This window comes from Phycodurus eques, chromosome 5 (genome assembly GCF_024500275.1).
Source record: "Phycodurus eques isolate BA_2022a chromosome 5, UOR_Pequ_1.1, whole genome shotgun sequence".
Lineage (NCBI taxonomy): Eukaryota > Metazoa > Chordata > Actinopteri > Syngnathiformes > Syngnathidae > Phycodurus > Phycodurus eques.
The window spans coordinates 18,043,202-18,061,343 of record NC_084529.1 but is presented as its reverse complement, the minus strand read 5'-3'; the positions used below and the strand labels follow the sequence as shown (position 1 = coordinate 18,061,343).

General features: G+C 41.5%; 1 protein-coding gene across 1 annotated transcript; it reads right to left on the bottom strand.

The window, feature by feature from the left end:
- Positions 1–2,503: 2,503 nt before the first annotated feature.
- Positions 2,504–17,919, bottom strand: crabp1a (cellular retinoic acid binding protein 1a). The gene is made up of 4 exons (XM_061677906.1): positions 17,753–17,919; positions 15,642–15,820; positions 5,661–5,774; positions 2,504–3,768 (listed from the first exon to the last, which is right to left on the bottom strand). The coding sequence occupies exons 1-4, from the start codon at positions 17,820–17,822 to the stop codon at positions 3,718–3,720; spliced, it is 414 nt and encodes a 137-aa protein (XP_061533890.1). The 5' UTR covers positions 17,823–17,919; the 3' UTR covers positions 2,504–3,717.
- Between the last annotated feature and the right edge of the window lie 223 nt (positions 17,920–18,142).

The window sequence follows — 18,142 nt, the reverse complement described above, 5'->3', positions numbered from 1 at the left end:
AATCATTAACCATGTTACGTAACATTTCAGTATGTAGTGAAAGTATTCAACACAAACAAAACACCTTCACATGACGCTCATCAATAATATCAGCTAGCATACTAGCCTCAATAACGTAAGCACAAAGTGACGTGACATCACACGTGGGCAAATAAATGTGTCCACCAGCATTTTACACAAATGCTACGAGTTATTAAAATCAACTTTTGGCATTTAAACAATAAGAAATATTCGTGAATACAGGCAAATTTTAACAGCAAAATACACAAAAATGCGAATTTGCAAATACCCAATTGCAAATATGCGGATGTACATGTAGAATTTGTCACGTTTTAATGGTGTTTTTTAAAGTATGTGTTCCCTTCATATCCAGCAGACTGTGTCCTCTCTCCATCCCTTCTTTACGGCCTATTCATATTCCTCCCTCCCCTATACACTATTCTGTCTTCTAAATACTGTACTACTTTACATGCATCACAATGTTATTAGTGTGATTAGTAGTTGTACTGTTGGAAGTAGTCCTTAAGTGTACTATTACTTCATAGAAATAATCTCTTACAAAATCGAATTGTAGCCATCATAAAATCGTGAACTGTATAGCCTTTGAATTTTTAGGCTGCACCTTTTTTGGAATAAAAAGCCCCCAAAAAAAGCAACCTATCGACATTTGGTCATGCAAAGCTATGACCTCTGCAGGTGTTGGCTAAATACATCTCAAAAGGACGTTCTTTGGGGACGTTGGAGCCGCAAAGCATGATTGGTAATTCAATGTGACACACGCACACACACTTGGCAGACTGTGACCTTTCTTTTCTTGCATGCTCTGTCATTATGATATGATCATACGAGCACTGTCAAAGAGATTTTGGCTGAACAATATGACTTGCAGTTTGTAGACCACAGGTGTCAAATACGATTTTATGCTGGTAAGTTTAAACTTTTTTCCAAAACAGTCCCAACTTTGTACTTTTAAAGATACTATTGTTTTTAAGTCAAGTTAATTTGTATGGCCCTTAAGCACAAAAGACTCAAAGGGCTTCACAGGCGCACAATTGGCAAAGATGGATTTTATCATAAGATTTGCCTATCTCGGCTAACTTTCAACCTCTTTTTAAAAAAAATAAAATAAAATACAATACAATCGTTTTTATTCTTGTAAGATCATTACAAAATTGTTTTTGTAAAAGATAATTTATTTTTGTAAAATTTACTTGGTAATTTGTTTTTGTTTTCAACGAGTCTTTCAATCAAGACTATTCTTGTAAGACTATAACCTTTTTTTTCTCTGAAAAACCTAGACTATTCTCATAAGAGTACAACAACAACAACAAAAATTATAAAAACACAGACTTCTCATGATAGCAGCAGTTCTTCTGGGGGGAAAAAAATACATGAAACAATTTTTGGAAAGATTTTCTAAATACCTTTACCAGAATGTTTTTTTGAATTAAATATGGTACCATCCAGAGCCGTTTTGTATGACTGCAAATCATTTGTGGCCTTTTCTTTTTCCCAACTTGAAAGCCCGCCAGGTGGGAGCAAAAGTGGGACGGCGAGTGTTTGCCGTACTGTACCCACAGAGGCTGGCCTGTTTGATGCCCTACTCTAAAGCTGGCAAGAGTGGAGGGGTGGCGGGGGCCCTTTGCCCTGCAAACAAAAAGAAAAGAATGCCCTCATTGAGCCGTTGTGCGCTGCAATCCCGACCGTGGCTTGTCCTTCAATTAACTCTGCGGCAGGCGGTGCGCCTCAGGGCGCCTCACCGAGCCCCGGCCTCTTTGCTTCCCACAGGCAGGGCGGTGCACTGAGGAGGAAAGTCATTCTCTGTGGGGATAAGCGGGTGAAACGTCAGCGGCGGTTGGACCCATTTGTCCAGGGGGCTGAGGGGACTCCCGAGTGTTGGCAAAAGCTCTGAAAAGAAGAAGTTGGCAGGAAAAGACACATTTGTGCTTGGGCTTTTGATGGCGTGCCGCTTTCTTCTGGCTGTTCTGTAGACTTTTGTGGGGTGCACCTGCGAGGGGGGGGCATTTCCCCCAAAAGAATAATTAATTTACTAGAACGGGCAGGCTTCTAAAGGCGGCCATCAACTATTTATCAAGAAGCTTACTTGGTGGTCCAACCTGTGTGAGAAGAACCCACGATAGTGTTTCTCAAACCACCACAGGAGAAGGAAACCAAAACTTATACTATATATGGAAGACAAAAGTAAAAGTACCTGAAGTCATATTTTTTTTTATACAAAAAAATTAACATTTTATAAGAATAAAGGCTGGCTTATAAAGGTATGACATTTTTCCTCTCCTAAGATTACAACTGTTTTTCTCAGAAAACATGACTTATACCTTGAAGAAATAAGAGCTTTATTCCAGTACCATTACAACATTACTTCTCGAGTAAAATTTTTATTTTATTTAATACGATTAAGATTTTTTTCTTAAAAGGTTTTTTTTTTTAATTATTGGAAAAATATCAACTCTTTAAATTAAAAAGGGAATTTTTTTCCTGAAAAAATGCAACCCTTTTGCTTGCAAAGACACTTTTAACCTAGAAAAATAGGGCTTTATTTTAGTACTGCAACACTTTTTTACTTGAAAAAAATATATATTTTACTCTAATAAGATTGACTTTTTCTAAAACAAAAAAATGATCAAAAAGACATTTAATGAAAAAATCTGAAAAATAATGCTATAAATATGATTGTTTTTTTTATATTTATTCTTGTACCAGTACACCCCTTTTTCTCAAAGATAAAGTTTTTGAAGAAGCTAAAAACATCTGTTATTCTCTTCAAATTACGATTTTCTCTGAAAAAGTTAAAGAAATATAACTTTATTTTCATAACATTACGACTCTCTCCCAAAAATGAAGCCTTTTTCTTCTTTGAAAATAATGACTCTTTTTCATTTAAAAATACAAGTTTTTTGTCCCCTAAAAACTTCCTTTGACTTTTAGTTCTAATAATAAAACTTTAGTTTTTGGGGTTTTTTGTTTTTTTCCCCTCTGACTGTTCTTGTAATGTTAGAGTTTTTTCTTTTGAAAAACGAATAGATTTTCTGAAAAAAAAAAAAAAAAACTTGTCGTAGAAAATTACTTTTTGGTTTTTAAATTAGAATTTTTACTTATTCTTATCCGAGTATAACTCGGCTTTCTCCTATCAACTTTATTTGAATGCAGGAGAAAAATGAAGAACATGGTGTCCTGTGATACTTTTTTGGGGGGGCAGGGGTAAATATCAACGTTTGCTTTGATGCTAAAGCCAATTAGCTACAAAGAGGCTTTGACATGTTTTTTTTTTATTTTCGTCAAAGTTTTATTGTTTCGTGTGGTTGAACATCAGTGTGATAACAAAGAGAGCCTTACTAATGTGTGTGGAAACTATCCATCCATCCATTTTCTGAGCCGCTTATCCTCACAAGGGTCGCAGGAGTGCTGGAGCCTATCCCAGCTATCATCAGGCAGGAACCTGAACTGGTTGCCAGCCAATCACAGGGCACATAGAAACAAACAACCATTCGCACTCACGTTCACACCTACGGGCAATTTAGAGTCTTCAATTAACCTACCCTGCATGTTTTTGGGATGTGGGGGGAAACTGGAGTGCCCGGAGAAAACCCACGCAGGCACGGGGAGAACATGCACTACTTCTGTGGAATACTGTAGCTTAGCTTGTTAGCATTTGAACTGTGGTCCTGTATGAGTCGTCCGCTGCATTCTGGAGCTTCATTCCCGCACGTAAACGCGAGTGCACAAAACGTCATCGGCCCCAAAAACCTGTGAAAAATATGAAAACACATGAAAAGAACATTTACAAAAGAAAAAGTGGAGTATTCCACTATGAACCAATCAGACGGAAAATGCAAATTGTATGGAAATGTGTCCCACTTAGGGTGTGCGTTGTGTTCGTAATGTTTCCTAAGATGATCAATGCAAAGTAAAACAATCAGACATTCCAACATCTTATTCCCTCTTGCCATTAACTTCTTAAACAGTTAATTTACAATTCCATTGTAAACATGCTGCCAATTTTTTAGATTCTTGATATTGTTGTCACATCTCTGTCAGGCCTTTTACACATTATTCGTGCACTCACTGCAGTAGTCTCGCCACCCTGCACGACTTGCATATCTGTTGTTGACCAATACTGGCCACTCATGTGCTTGAGAAGTATCTGCACCATTTGCACAATTGACATTGTTCCAGATTATCGCACTACTAGTCACTTTAAACTGCATAGATTTCTTAAAGTCGCTGCACCAGACTGTTTTTCTGTGAGTCATTTCAAACTGCTCTAATTGCTAGAGGACTCAGCATCATTTTGCACAATTGTCACAAAAAAAAGTACCGGCATTACCACATTACTGGTAACCTTTTATTGCTCAGTGACTGTGTTTTTATGTTTTTTTATGTCTCAAAGGTATTCTCTGTCAAATGATTGTCTGTTGTCGTACAAGAGCAGCTCCAACTACCGGAGACAAATTCCTTGTGTATTTTTGACATACTTTGCAAATAAAGATGATTCTGATTATTATTGTAAAATTGTCTTAATTATCGGATGATTTTTCTTTCTCGTAATATTTAAGCATTTTTTGTTGTTGTTGTTTTTTGCAAACTCCATGTGGGCTTTCTTGTGTCTTGCACTGAGGAGAGGCTTCCATCGGGCCACTGTGCCATCGGGCCACTGTGCCCGACTGGTGGAGGGCTGCAGTGATGGTTGACTTTCTAGAAGTTTCTCCCATCTCCCAACTGCATCTCTGGAGCTCAGCCACAGTGATCTTTGGGTTCTTCTTTACCTCTCTCACCAAGGCTCTTCTCCCCCAATTGCTCAGTTTGGCCAGAGGGCCAGCTCTAGGAAGGGTTCTGATCGTCCCAAACATCTTCCATTTAGGGTTTATGGAGGCCACTGTGCTCTTAGGAACCTAAAGTGCAGCAGAATGTTTTTTGTAAACTTGGCCAGATCTGTGCCTTGCCACCATTCTGTTTCTGAGCTCTTCAGGCAGTTCCTTTGACCTCATGATTTGTCATTTGCTCTGACATGCACTGTGAGCTGTAAGGTCTTACGTAGACAGGTGTGTGGCTTTCCTAATCAAGTCCAATCAGTATAATCAAACACAGCTGGACTCCAATGAAGGTGGAGAACCACTTTAAGGATGATCAGAAGAAATGGACAGCACCCGAGTTAAATATGAGTGTCACAGCAAAGGGTCTAAATACTTATGGCTGTGTGATATTTCAGTTTTTCTTTTTTAATAAATCAGCAAAAATGTCAACAATTATGTTTTTTTCTGTCAATATGGGTGGGGGGCTGTGTGTACATTAATGAGGAAAAAAAAAAACCAAATGATTTTAACAAATGGCTGCAATAACAAAGAGTGAAAAATTTAAGGCGGTCTGACAACTTTCCGTACCTACTGTATATCTAAATATATGGATATTTATATCTCAAAATATACAGTATGTGATAAATTTACAAACATATGCACTACATTTTGATGAATAAATGTAATTAAAATGAAAATTGTGTAATTTCACACTTGAAGGGTGGGCAGACATTCCATAGACCCAACTATTTGTGCACATCCATTTAAAAAGTACATTTGTCAGAACATTTGTATTTAATTTTAAGCATGTTAACGTCGTACGGATATTCACTGCTGTTAACTCACCAGCGTCAGCTCATCGCCGCTGAGTTTTCGGGTCCAAAAGGTTTTTGGTCCGTCCCCGTCCACCAGAGTCTGCTGACAGCTGATCTTGGTGTCCGACTCCCAGGTGGCGAGACTCTGCAGTGTGAAGAGGGAAAACGGTCATCACTGTGCGAACATAGAAGAACTCAACCAGAGATCGAAAAATAGAGTCAATTAGCTACAAAACTGTTTAGAATGTTTGTAAATAACTGGACGAAGCCAAAAAGTTCTTCAATTAAACCACAGCAAAACTGAGATAATTGTTTTTGGCAATAAAGAAAAGAGGATTGCTTTGAGTAAATATCTGGAGTCACTCTCTTTAAAAAGCAAAGACCAAGTCCGAAACCTTTGTGTTCTGATAGATTCCGACCTGGCTTTCAACCGTCATATCAATTCAATCACTAAAACTGCCTTCTACCATCTGAAGAACATAGCAAGAGTTAAGGCTTGCATGTGTCAAGCAGACCAGGAGAAGCTTATCCATGCTTTTATCTCAAGTAGACTTGACTATTGTAATGGTCTTTTGACTGGACTCCCTAAGAAGAGCATTAAACAGCTGCCGCTCATTCAGAAAGCTGCAGCTCGGGTTCTGACCAGAACAAAGAGGTCAGCATATTACTCCAATTCTAAAGTCTTTACACTGGCTCCCAGTCAACTTTAGAATAGATTTTAAAGTTCTGCTACTGGTCTATAAATCACTAAACGGTTTAGATCCTGAATACATGAAAGAAATGCTCATGGAATATAAACCCAGTCGGGCTCTGAGCTCGACAGACTCAGGTCAAATGGTGGAGCACAGAGTCCAAAGCAAACATGGTGAAGCAGCATTTAGCTATTATGCTGCACACAAATGGAATAAGTTGCTAACAGAAGTGATGTCAGCCCCAAGTGTGAATGTTTTTAAGTCCAGGTTAAAAACTCTTCTTTTTTCTCATGCTTTTTACAGCATTTCCACTTTGAAATAATATTTCTTGCACTGTACGCTGTTTTAATTGTACTTTTATTTATTTTTTCTCTCTCTGTTTTAAATGCTTATAATGCAGCCCTATGGGGATATATTGTGTGTCCATGAGACCAGGTGGAAAGGCAGTAAGGCTAGAAGTTTACGGGCAGGGTTTAAATTATTTGACCATGGTCTAGATGGGAAGAGAAATGGAGTCAGTGTTATTTTAAAAGAAGAGTTGGCTAAGAATGTCTTGGAGGTGAAAAGAGTATCAGATCGAGTGATGAGGCTGAAACTTGAAATTGAGGGTGTTATTTATAATGTGATTAGTGGCTATGCTCCACAGGTAGGATGTGACCTAGAGGTGCAAGAGAAATTCTGGAAGGAGCGAGACGAAATAGTTCTGAGCATCCCAGACAGAGAGAAAGTCGTGATTGGTGCAGATTGTCATGGACATGTTGGTGAAGGTAATAGGGGTGATGAAGAAGTGATGCGTAAGTACGGCATCCAGGAAAGGAACTTGGAGGGACAGATGGTGGTAGACTTTGCAACAAGGATGCAATTGGCTGTAGTGGACACTTTTTTCCAGAAGAGGCACAAACATAGGGTGACCTACAAGAGCGGCGGTAGAAGCACGCAGGTGGATTGCATCTTGTGCAAACGATGTATTCTGAACGAGGTTACCGACTGTAAGGTAGTGGTAGGGGAGAGTGTGGCTAGACAGCATAGGATGGTGGTGTGTATGACTCTGTGGTGGGGAGCAAGATTAGGAAGACAAAGGCAGAGCAGAGAACCATGTGGTGGAAGTTGAGACAGGACGAGTGTTGTGCAGCTTTTCGGGAAGAGGTGAGACAGGCTCTCGGTGGACAGGAGGAGCTTCCAGAAGACTGGACCACTGCAGCCAAGGTGATCAGAGAGGCAGGCAGGAGAGTACTTGGTGTATCTTCTGGCAGGAAAGGAGAGAAGGAGGCTTGGTGGTGGAACCTCACACTACAGGAAATCGTACAAGGAAAAAGGTTAGCGAAGAAGAAGTGGGTCACTGAGAGGACCGAGGAGTGGCGAAAAGAATACATTGAGATGCGACACAGGGCAAAGGTAGAGGTGGCAAAGGCCAAACGAGAGGCATATGATGTATGCCAGGTTGGACACTAAAGAAGGAGAAAAGGATCTATACAGGTTGGTCAGACAGAGGGAGAGAGATGGGAAGGACGTGGAGCAGGTTAGGTTGATTAAGGATAGAGATGGAAATATGTTGACTAGTGCCAGTAGTGTGCTAGATAGATGGAAAGAATACTTTGAGGAGTTGATGAATGAGGAAAATGAGAGAGAAGGGAAAGTAGAAGAGGCAATTGTGGTGGACCAGGAAGTGGCAATGATTAGTAAGGGGGAAGTTAGAAAGGCATTAAAGAGGATGAAAAATGGAAAGGCAGTTGGTCCTGATGACATTCCTGTGGAGGTATGGAAGCATCTAGGAGAGGTGGCTGTGAAGTTTTTGACCAGCTTGTTCAATAGAATTCTATCACGTGAGTAGATGCCTGAGGAATGGAGGAAATGTGTGCTGGTGCCCATTTTTAAGAACAAGGGTGACGTGCCGAGCTGTGGGAACTATAGAGGAATAAAGTTGATGAGCCACACAATGAAGTTATGGGAAAGAGTAGTGGAGGCTAGACTCAGGACAGAAGTGAGTATTTGCGAGCAACAGTATGGTTTCATGCCTAGAAGGAAGTACCACAGATGCATTATTTGCCTTGAGGATGTTGATGGAAAAGTAGAGAGAAGGTCAGAAGGAGCTACATTGTGTCTTTGTAGATCTAGAGAAAGCCTATGACACAGTACCCAGAGAGGAACTGTGGTCCTGCATGCGGAAGTCTGGAGTGGCAGAGAAGTTAGAATAATACAGGACATGTACGAGGGCAGCAGAACAGCGGTGAGGTGTGCTGTAGGTGTTTATTTATATTAATTTATGGTGGAGGTGGGACTGCATCAGGGATCAGCCCTGAGCCCCTTCCTGTTTGCAGTCGTGATGGATAGGCTAACAGATGAGGTTAGACTGGAATCCCCGTGGACCATGATGTTTGCAGATGACATTGTGATCTGCAGTGAAAGCAGGGAGCAGGTGGAGGAACAGATAGAAAGATGGAGGCTTGCACTGTAAAGCAGAGGAATGAAGATTAGCCGAAGTAAAACAGAATATATGTGCATGAATGAGAGGGGTGGGGGGGATTAGAGACATTGGCACTGAAGAGACAACAGGAAGTAGAGCTGGAGGTGGCGGAAATGAAGATGTTGAGGTTTGCTCTCTGAGTTGGATAAAATTGGAAATGAGTTCATCAGAGGGACGGCCAAGGTTCGATGTTTTGGAGACAAAGTGAGAGAGAGCAGACTTCAATGGTTTGGACACGTCCAGAGGAGAAATAGTGAGTATATTGGTAGAAGGATGATGAGGAAGGAGCTGCCAAGCAAGAGAGCTCGAGGAAGACCAAAGAGAAGTTGATGGATGTCGTGAGGGAAGACATGAGGGCAGTTGGTGTTCGAGAGGAGGATGCAGGAGATAGGCTTACATGGAAAAGGATGACGCGCTGTGGCGACCCGTAAAGGGACAAGCCGAAAGGAAAAGAAGATCATGGTACAAAGGTCTATATATGACTCCTTTTTCCAGCAAAACCTGAATACATTGCTGTTGTAGCTTTTACTTAGTGGGACAAGCAAGCTAAACATTCAAGATTCTCATTTCCTGTGTGCTTATGTTGGCATTATTAGAACATTTCCCCGAAAGCCTAACGTAATACTTTCTCACACGGCTTCGCACAATTTGGCCTGTGTTGCCTTGCACACAGCAGTCTTTAAACTGAAGTAGCCTGTATGCCATAGAAATCCATCCATCCATCCATTTTCTGTTACGCTTATCCTCACTAGGGTCGTGGGCGTGCTGGAGCCTATTTCAGCTATCTTCGGGTGAGAGGCGGGGTACACCCAATATTTTTTTAAAATGATGACAACTACAAACTCAAGGCACTTTTGATTTCTTTGGACATTGATTTCAATTAAGAAATGTTGCAATAACGTTAGCTTCATATGCATGCCAGGCCAGCAGGCATGCACTCAGTTAAGGCTACACTTCATCTGAAGTCCACAGCATAATGGGTAGAAAAATGCTAACTTATATTGATCAATATCGTGACCAATTGTTAGTGGGATAGTGGGTTTGTACTTCCATCCATCCATTTTCTGAGCCGCTTATCCTCACACGGGTCGCGGGAATGCTGGAGCCTATCCCAGCCATCATCAGGCAGGAGGCGGGATACACCCTGAACTGGTTGCCAGCCAATCGCAGGGCACACACAAACAAACAACCATCCGCACTCACATTCACACCTACGGGCAATTTAGAGTCTTCAATTAACCTACCATGCATGTTTTTGGGATGTGGGAGGAAACCGGAGTGCCCGGAGAAAACCCACGCAGGCACGGAGAGAACATGGAAACTCCACACAGGGGGGGCCGGGGATTGAACCCCCCGGTGCTCAGAACTGTGAGGCAGACGCTCTAACCAGTCGTCCACCGTGCCGAACTGAAATTCAAAAACTACCTCCCAGGAACATGCCTGTGTTACTTCCTAGGAAGAAACTGTAACAAGAAGTACCACAGGGAAGAGTTTTAGGTCCACTGTACTTGATATGGAGAGACCACATACAGATGGTTATTTGTGCATGCAATTAGTGGCTAAATTATTTTAGCCCTTGGGTAGATGACTGCGACTTAATCAGGGGCATCCAACAACTTTTTTTGTATAATTACCCAACATCCATCCATCCATTTTCTATAGCCCTTATCTTGTTCAGGGTTGCGGGGATGCTGGAAGCTACCTCAGCTGACTTTGGACAAAAAGCAGACTACAGTTCACCCTGAACTGGTTTCAAGTCAATCACAGGGAACAGATAGAGACAGACAACCATTCACACTCACATTCACATTGTCACTGAGTGGGAACTGAATGCACAATTCAGGCAGGTGAATTGTTAGACCACAAGTGACCTTATTAGACAACATTTATACATTAATTGTTTGGATCATACTGTTATTGAAGTTAGCTGAAACCATCTGGTAGATGTTTTACTGGTTTGACAATTTGATGCTTTAAAAAAAAAAACTTCCTCCCAGGGAGGACCTGTAACAAGCGAGGTACCTCAAGGAAGTATTTTGGGTCCCCTTTCCTGATACATTCTGTGCTGAAATCTCTAGATACCTGAGCTGTTCAGACATAGTTGCCTTTGATGATAGAACTAGTTATCATCATTATAAATGTGATATTAAATCTCTCCAGTTTTTGAGGTTTTCCTTTTTCTTTTTTTTCTTTTCTTTTTTTTACAGAGATCCCACAAGATGAATGGATCTAATAATTTATTTGACTGTGCCATTCACACAGAACCCAGCAAAGATGAGACATTGCCCCTACTGATATATAAAATAGTTGTCAGACAGCGCCAACTACTTGAAACACAACAGGGTAGGAGGTATGAGGTTTTTTTTTTCAATATTATTATTATTCATCTAATTCCCCGTTGTCTCTGTAACTGTCTTATCGCTTTCTCCTCCTCGAAGTCAGAAGTGCTCACGCAGATTAAATGAGACTTTTGAACCTTGCAGCGTTGGTTGGGCAAAGGATCACCGCGTTAATCCCACTGAGCTCGGCTGCATCTGGCCTCGACTACTCAGGCCTGCCAAATACTGTGAAGACGTGAGGGTCTGCCAAGAACCACACCAACAGAACTGTCTATATCACGCTAGCTGTGCAAAAATATCAGGACAAGACTACAAGTGAAAAATTAAGAAAAAACAGAGTTGTTCTTCCCTGATTCTCTGATGACTTTGTACAAAATATAGGAATGTAATTGTGCGAATTTTGGTTCATTTGTGAGGTTTCAAATTTTAACTAACTAACTTAAATTATAATTGTGTATTATATGATTTTTGGAGTGTCTGTCACAATCTCTGTTGTAGTTTGACCCCCTAGGGTGTTTGATAGGTTTGTTGCCCGCACCAAACTCATCCCAGTGGCCATTATGGGCCTTAGGAATGGACAAAAGAAGTTCCCCAAACGGTTGAAAGCATCCAATTGTCCAACATATGTTGAGAATCTGAGGAATTAGGTAAATGCATGCATATGTTCAATTTGTAATATGAAATAATAGATATGATTCTGAATTTTTACGAGACAAATTAAAGTGTTGGCCCCTACAGAGAATTCCTCGAAGAAGCAAAGTAATCCCGCCTGACTCGCGAGGGAACACAGAGGGAGCAGATCTCTGCCAAATTCAATTACTTTTTTGCAGTCTCTAACAAAATACTCTCTTGGTCGCTACCCGAGTATATCCAAACAAGCCAAACAAATTTGTGCGTTGGCCAGCATACTGGCTTGTTGATATGATAGGTGCAGCTTGCACCAGAACAAAAACAAAATGTGATGAATGTGCGCTGACATTCACTCCTTTGAGCCATCGGAGATGTCATGCAGTTTGGGGTGGCAGGCACAGTACCCAGCATGCCGCGGGGCGCCGAGAAACGGGCGCCACGCTGTCTCTGAAATAGGTCACATCTGCCCTCCCTGCACCACAAAACAACTGAAAATACTGCATCTACTATATGTCCTTTAACAATGGTTAGCAACAGTTGCAGTGTCCCACCACAATCAGCAGATGGCACTAGATAAATTTGCTTCACAATTTCCTTAGTGTTGTTTTCGGAGTCATTTCCCTTGTGTGCGTCTAGCCCTTCTGTATCTCCCTGTCCTTTCTTTGAGGCACGGGGCAGCGGAAAACCTCGGCTTCGGTTTTTGGTTACGGAAAGCTTGACGGCTCAATTGAAACACTAATCGCAGGAGTTACCTTCCAGACCCACCCACGACAGGTGAAAATCCATGATAGTGTACAGTGTTCCCCTGTAAATTTGTGATTTGCTACATGCAGATTCACCGATTGAGCACCTATACAGCTCACAGTGCATGTCAGAAGAAGCCTCTTCTCAGTGCAAGACACATGAAAGCCCTCATGGAGCTTGCTAAAAAAACACCTGAATGACTCCAAGATTCTCTGGTCTGATGAGACCAAGATAGAACTTTTTGGCCTTAATTCTAAGCGGTATGTGTGGAGAAAACCAGGCACTGCTCATCGCCTGTCCATTACAGTTCCAACAGTGAAGCATGGTGGTGGCAGAATCATACTGTAGGGGTGTTTTTCAGCTGCAGTGACAGGACGACTGGTTGCAATCGAAAGAAAGATGAATGCGGCTAAGTACAGGGACATCCTGGACGAAAACCTTCTTCAGAGTGCTCAGCACCTCAGACTGGGCTGCAGGTTCACCTTCCAACAAGACAATGACCTGAAGCACAGAGCTAAAATAACAAAGGAGTGGCTTCAGAACAACTCCGTAACTCCTTTTGAATGGCCCAGCCAGAGCCCTGACTTAAACCCAATTGAGCATCTCTGTAGAGACCTGAAAATGGCTGTCCACCAACGTTCACCATCCAACCTGACAGAACTGGAGAAGATCTGCAGGGAGGAATGGCAGAGGATCCCCAAATCCAGGTGTGAAAAACTTGTTGCATCATTCCCAGAAAGACTCATGGCTGTATTAGCTCAAAAGGGTGCTTTCACTAAATACTGAGCAAAGGGTCTGAGTACTTACGGCTGTGAGATATTTCAGTTTTTCTCTTTTAATAAATCTACAAAAATGTCAATAATTCTGTTTTTTTTCTTTCAAAATGGGGTGCCTTGTGTACATTAATGAGGGAAAAAATGAACTTAAATGATTTTAGCAAATGGCTGCAATATAGCATAGAGTGAAAAATTGAAGGGGGTCTGAATACGTTCCGTACCCACTGTAAGTATTGCTTTGCTGCCATCTTGTGGTATCTTGTTGCCAAGTATGTTGAAGTGGGTTAAGGAACTTCATCTTGTGCTTTGCATTGTAGTGTTCCCCACTTTTCACGGGGGATAGGATTTATGATTCCCCTAAAAATATTTAGAATTGCCGATATGAATAGTTTAAACGGTAACTCCTGTATATTCCGAACTATGATCCCTAAACACTGATATAATTTCAAACTCATTTTACATTACGCTTAAAAATAAATGGTTTACAGATTAACAGATTTTTTAAAATGCACCAGAAGTGCACATGCAGCAAAGACTCTCCGTAACTTCAACTAACAACCCAAGCTAAACTTAGTTTCTCCCCAACATCCAAAGAACTTAATGTCCAAGTTGAGATGTATCACTTCAACATTTCCTACTTGACACCAATTACTACTTTCTTGTTAGCCTGGGCTTTGGCTCCATTTTAGTTACAGAAAGAGCACAAAAATATTAGAATATATAATATTTGAATTTGTGATTAGAAAACCGCAACTAGTGCTTTTTGCTTCCCCATTCATCCCATAACAGGTTAGCAAAAGCACTGTGTGTGTGAGATGATGAAAGAATTTATTGGTGAAAGAAAAAAAAAAAAGTCAGTTCAAGAGCTCATCACAATCTGCCCTCAGGGCCTGCAGATAAATTCCCATCCATCTCAAGGATCACGACGCTCCTTAATCCATGTGCACAGACGTGAGGGTGATACCAATGGATGAGGCTGCCAGTAGCTATCCATCCCTCTAAAGCAGTTAGTGGTCTTAAGCCTTGAACGGGAAGGTCCACAACTTTACATCCCATGGATGTCAGATTCCTGATCCTGAGCATGCGGTGCGACGGGCACCTCTTACAATTCCCCTGTTGTTATTCTAAGGCCAAATCCGAGCTTTCCCATGCTCAAAAAACTCACACAATTTTGCAAACATTTTGTGGATGACTCAATAGCACTTTTGTTTTTGTTTTTAAAAAGGTAGTTTAATTTAATTTCATGAGGAGGCCTATTAAAAAAAAAAGTATCAGGAAGTCTTGCCCAAAAAGAGACAACGTTTTCCATTTTGGTTTGAATTTTCAATTTTCCAGCCATATTGGCCATTTTCGGGGGTGAATCAAATAGGAACTTGGCCAACATTTTTTTCCTGATTGCTACCAAATTTGGACAACATGTACTACTAGACAACCGGGAGCGCGAACATTTTACATCATTGCGTGTGGGTGGAGCGTGACTGTGATGTAACCCGTTAATACCGACCATAAACTCAACCCTCGATCCTAATCCCCAAACGCTAAAACTATCTCCCTAACCGTACTCCCCAAAACCCAAATGCAAACTCAATCCTCAACCACAACCACAACCCCTAGGCTAACCCCAACCCGCTAACACCCTAACTAATCGTAACTCAGCTCCGCAAAGTCATAGTCTGAGCAAAAATGTTGAACCCTAACTCTAGACCCAACCGGAAACCCTAATCCCCAACCCCCAATCCTAAACCCAACTACAAGCCCAACCCCCTAAACCTAAACCCGATTACACCCTAACCCTAACTCAGTTCCATGAAGTTATAGTCCGAGTGAATATCTTACACTGGGGAGATAAATGGTTCTTTTAGGTTTTCCTTTTTTTTTTGGGTGAGGGGGGGACATTAAAAACCTGTTTTAAAACCACTTTTAGTTTTAGAATTGTTTTACAAGCATATTTTTCTTTCTCTCTTTTTAAATCTCTTCTTTTATATAAAAATAGATGTTTTAAAAATATTGTACCATTTCATGTAGAGCCTTAATTTCTGGACCAAACCTCACCTCGACCCTAAACCTAACCCACTAATACTGACTCAGCTTTACAAAGTCATTGCCTGAGCAAACATCTTATACCCTGAACCCAAAACCCAAGCACAAACCCAACCCTAGCCCTTTAACCCTAACTACTAACATCCTAACCTGAACACCAATCCCAAACCTAAAACCAACCTGGAGAGATTGACAGCCATAAATGTATAAGATGCAATAACGCCACTCCTGATGCTCCAATGTCCTTCACACTCCATCCGTGACGGTGCACCTCCCAACTTGCTTGATCACTCTCAATCCCATCAAAGCCACTCAGACGCCCTTCACCTTGCACTTTCTCCCGTCCACTGTTTCCTCGTCAAACTCCTTGCCGATGTGGAAGCTGATCTCGGTGGTGCGCACACTAGTGGACGTCTTGATGTAGAACTGTTCACCGTCCTGCCGGATCTCCACGTGGGGATTGGAGGCGGCCGCCACCGCCACCTTCCTCAGCATGGCGTTCACGCCTGAGGGCACGATGGAAGGGGAGAAAAATGCTCAGTAAGTCGAGGTGGAAACTAGTAACTTGTGCTGTATGAGGATGTGTATTCAAAAGTTTATCATGATGTGTACGATTATGCGTCATGAGGATGATGAGAATGTCAACGGAGTTTAAATCTTGAATCTTAGATGAGCTCCCTTGGCAAGCAGAACGAGCTCATTTTCTTTGTGTTTATAAAGACCGTTGTATACTTCATTGTATTTTATCCACATCTTGGACCTGACGGTGTTCATTTGTACTTTCACAATGTTCGATGACTGCACATGTTGTCTCATGATACCAAGCTGAAAATAAAGAGGGGCACCGGTATGAAAACATCTCACTCGTTTATTCAGAATCAGAATCATCTTTATTTGCCCAGTATGTCCAAAAAACACACAAGGAATTTGTCTCGGGTAATTGGAGCCGCTCTAGTACGACAACATTGAGTTGAGAAAGAGCTTCACCTAATTCTAAAACGCTAAAATGACGCCACTTTACTGGACCACCCCATCGTCATAGCAACAAGTTTGTTGTGCGGGTCCCAGAAGATTGACCTCAATCATCAACCTACATCTGCTGGAGCCACAACACTCCTCTGCTTGTTACTAAAAGATGGTATTGAGGGAAGTGAGGGGGGGGCATTACTAATGTGAATTCCAGTGCAGAAGGGGCCGCCACTTCCCATTAGTGTCTTCGTAATGATGCGGCCACTGGGAGGTTACCCAGGGTGCAATCCGGCAGAGGGACACGCTGAGTGGACAGCAGAGGTGTCAAAGGTACTCACATGCTCTTCTTATGTAGAAGTTTACTTGTGTAAAAAAGACTGGTAAAACTACAAGTACTGATTCAACTCCTGTGTAACAGTAAACGTTACAAAGTACATTCTTTGAAATGTACTCAAGTACAAAATAAACATTTATTTTTACTGTTACTATACATTACATACCTGTTTGGAAACGTTATTAAAAAACTTGCATTTGTCATTAGGTCAGCATGGTATTGTATGGTGGTTTTCCACATACTGTGCACATATAATGCAACAAATACATTTTTTCATGATATATTTACATTTCATCATGTTTTGTTATCAGTTTGTTATTTTTTGTAAAGAACAAATATGGTTAATTCCAAAAGAATTATCTATGCTGTTAATATTTTTTTTTTAGCATGAACTCCCAAGGGACCTGTTAATTCATTCATTTAAAAATAAGAAATGTAATCAAAAAGCAATCAAATCTAATTAGTTGAATTACTTTTAGAAAGTAATTGTAATAGTTACACTAGATTTACATTTTTGACAGATGTACCGGAAATTGTAGCCAACTACAGTTCCAAAGTAATCTTCCCAACACTGGTTGGAACAACAAACAAGTCACTTGCGTCTGACTTTAGAGGTTCCCAACATTTTTGGTTCACCCCATCCATTCCTAACACCCCCTCATCAGCACCCCCTCACCACCATTATCCCCCCCCCCCCACTGCCCCCCCCCCCCTCCGGCACTGCAACACAAACACAATTGAATGACCCACTTAATGTGTCCCAAAGCACAGGCGCCACAGTCGTCAGTGAAGACTACTAAAGGGTGAAGATGACACACACATGCGTGGCCTATTTAAAAGACTTAAAAATGAACAATATTGTGCTTAACAATGACACACTTGTGTACAGGCTGGAATTCTGGATCTGGCGTTTTATATCCATCATCATCATCAGCAGCAGCAGCAGCAGCATCTCAGCGTCGTTTCCCAGGGAGCTGCTCCGAACAATGGCATGTTGTTTGCAAGTCCGCATGCCATTCCCAAAAGAACAACATTGTGTGGCTTTGTGTTTGCGTGTGTGTGATGGATGTGATGCTCACGCAGCGATGTTGCATTGGAGCAGAAAGAGGAGGAAGGAGGAGGAAGGTGTACTCACCCAAAGCTTTGAGAAGTTCATCGAAATTTTCGCTCCTCTTCATTTTCCAGATGCCGGAAAAGTTGGCCATGTCTGCTGACTGAGGTGGAGTGAATGCCAGGGAGAACCTCTTCCACTAACACTGCCTTCCTCTCGCTCTATCTCTCTCCTCTGTCCCTTCCTCACCCTCTTCCTCCTCCTCCTCGTCCTCCTCCTCCTCCTCTGCAGGGGCTCGCCTCCACCAAAATGTTCCATCTCGTGGTCCTTAGCTTGGTAAAGAGGAACCTTGATTTATGTAAATCTCAAAAGGTCATTGAGGGCAAACACTCATTTCCAATGATGTCGAGAGGACATAATACAGAAACAACAATAACAACGCAAACATTTAAAACAATTACATCCAGAAGAAAA

Coding starts and splice junctions, on each gene's coding strand:
- crabp1a (XM_061677906.1), bottom strand. CDS start 17,822: ATGGCCAACTTTTCCGGCATCTGGAAAATGAAGAGGAGCGAAAATTTC. Junction 15,821..17,752: donor TGAACTTCTCAAAGCTTTGG/GTGAGTACACCT, acceptor TCGTGCCCTCAG/GCGTGAACGCCATGCTGAGG. Junction 3,769..5,660: donor GCGGCGATGAGCTGACGCTG/GTGAGTTAACAG, acceptor TATTTTTCACAG/GTTTTTGGGGCCGATGACGT.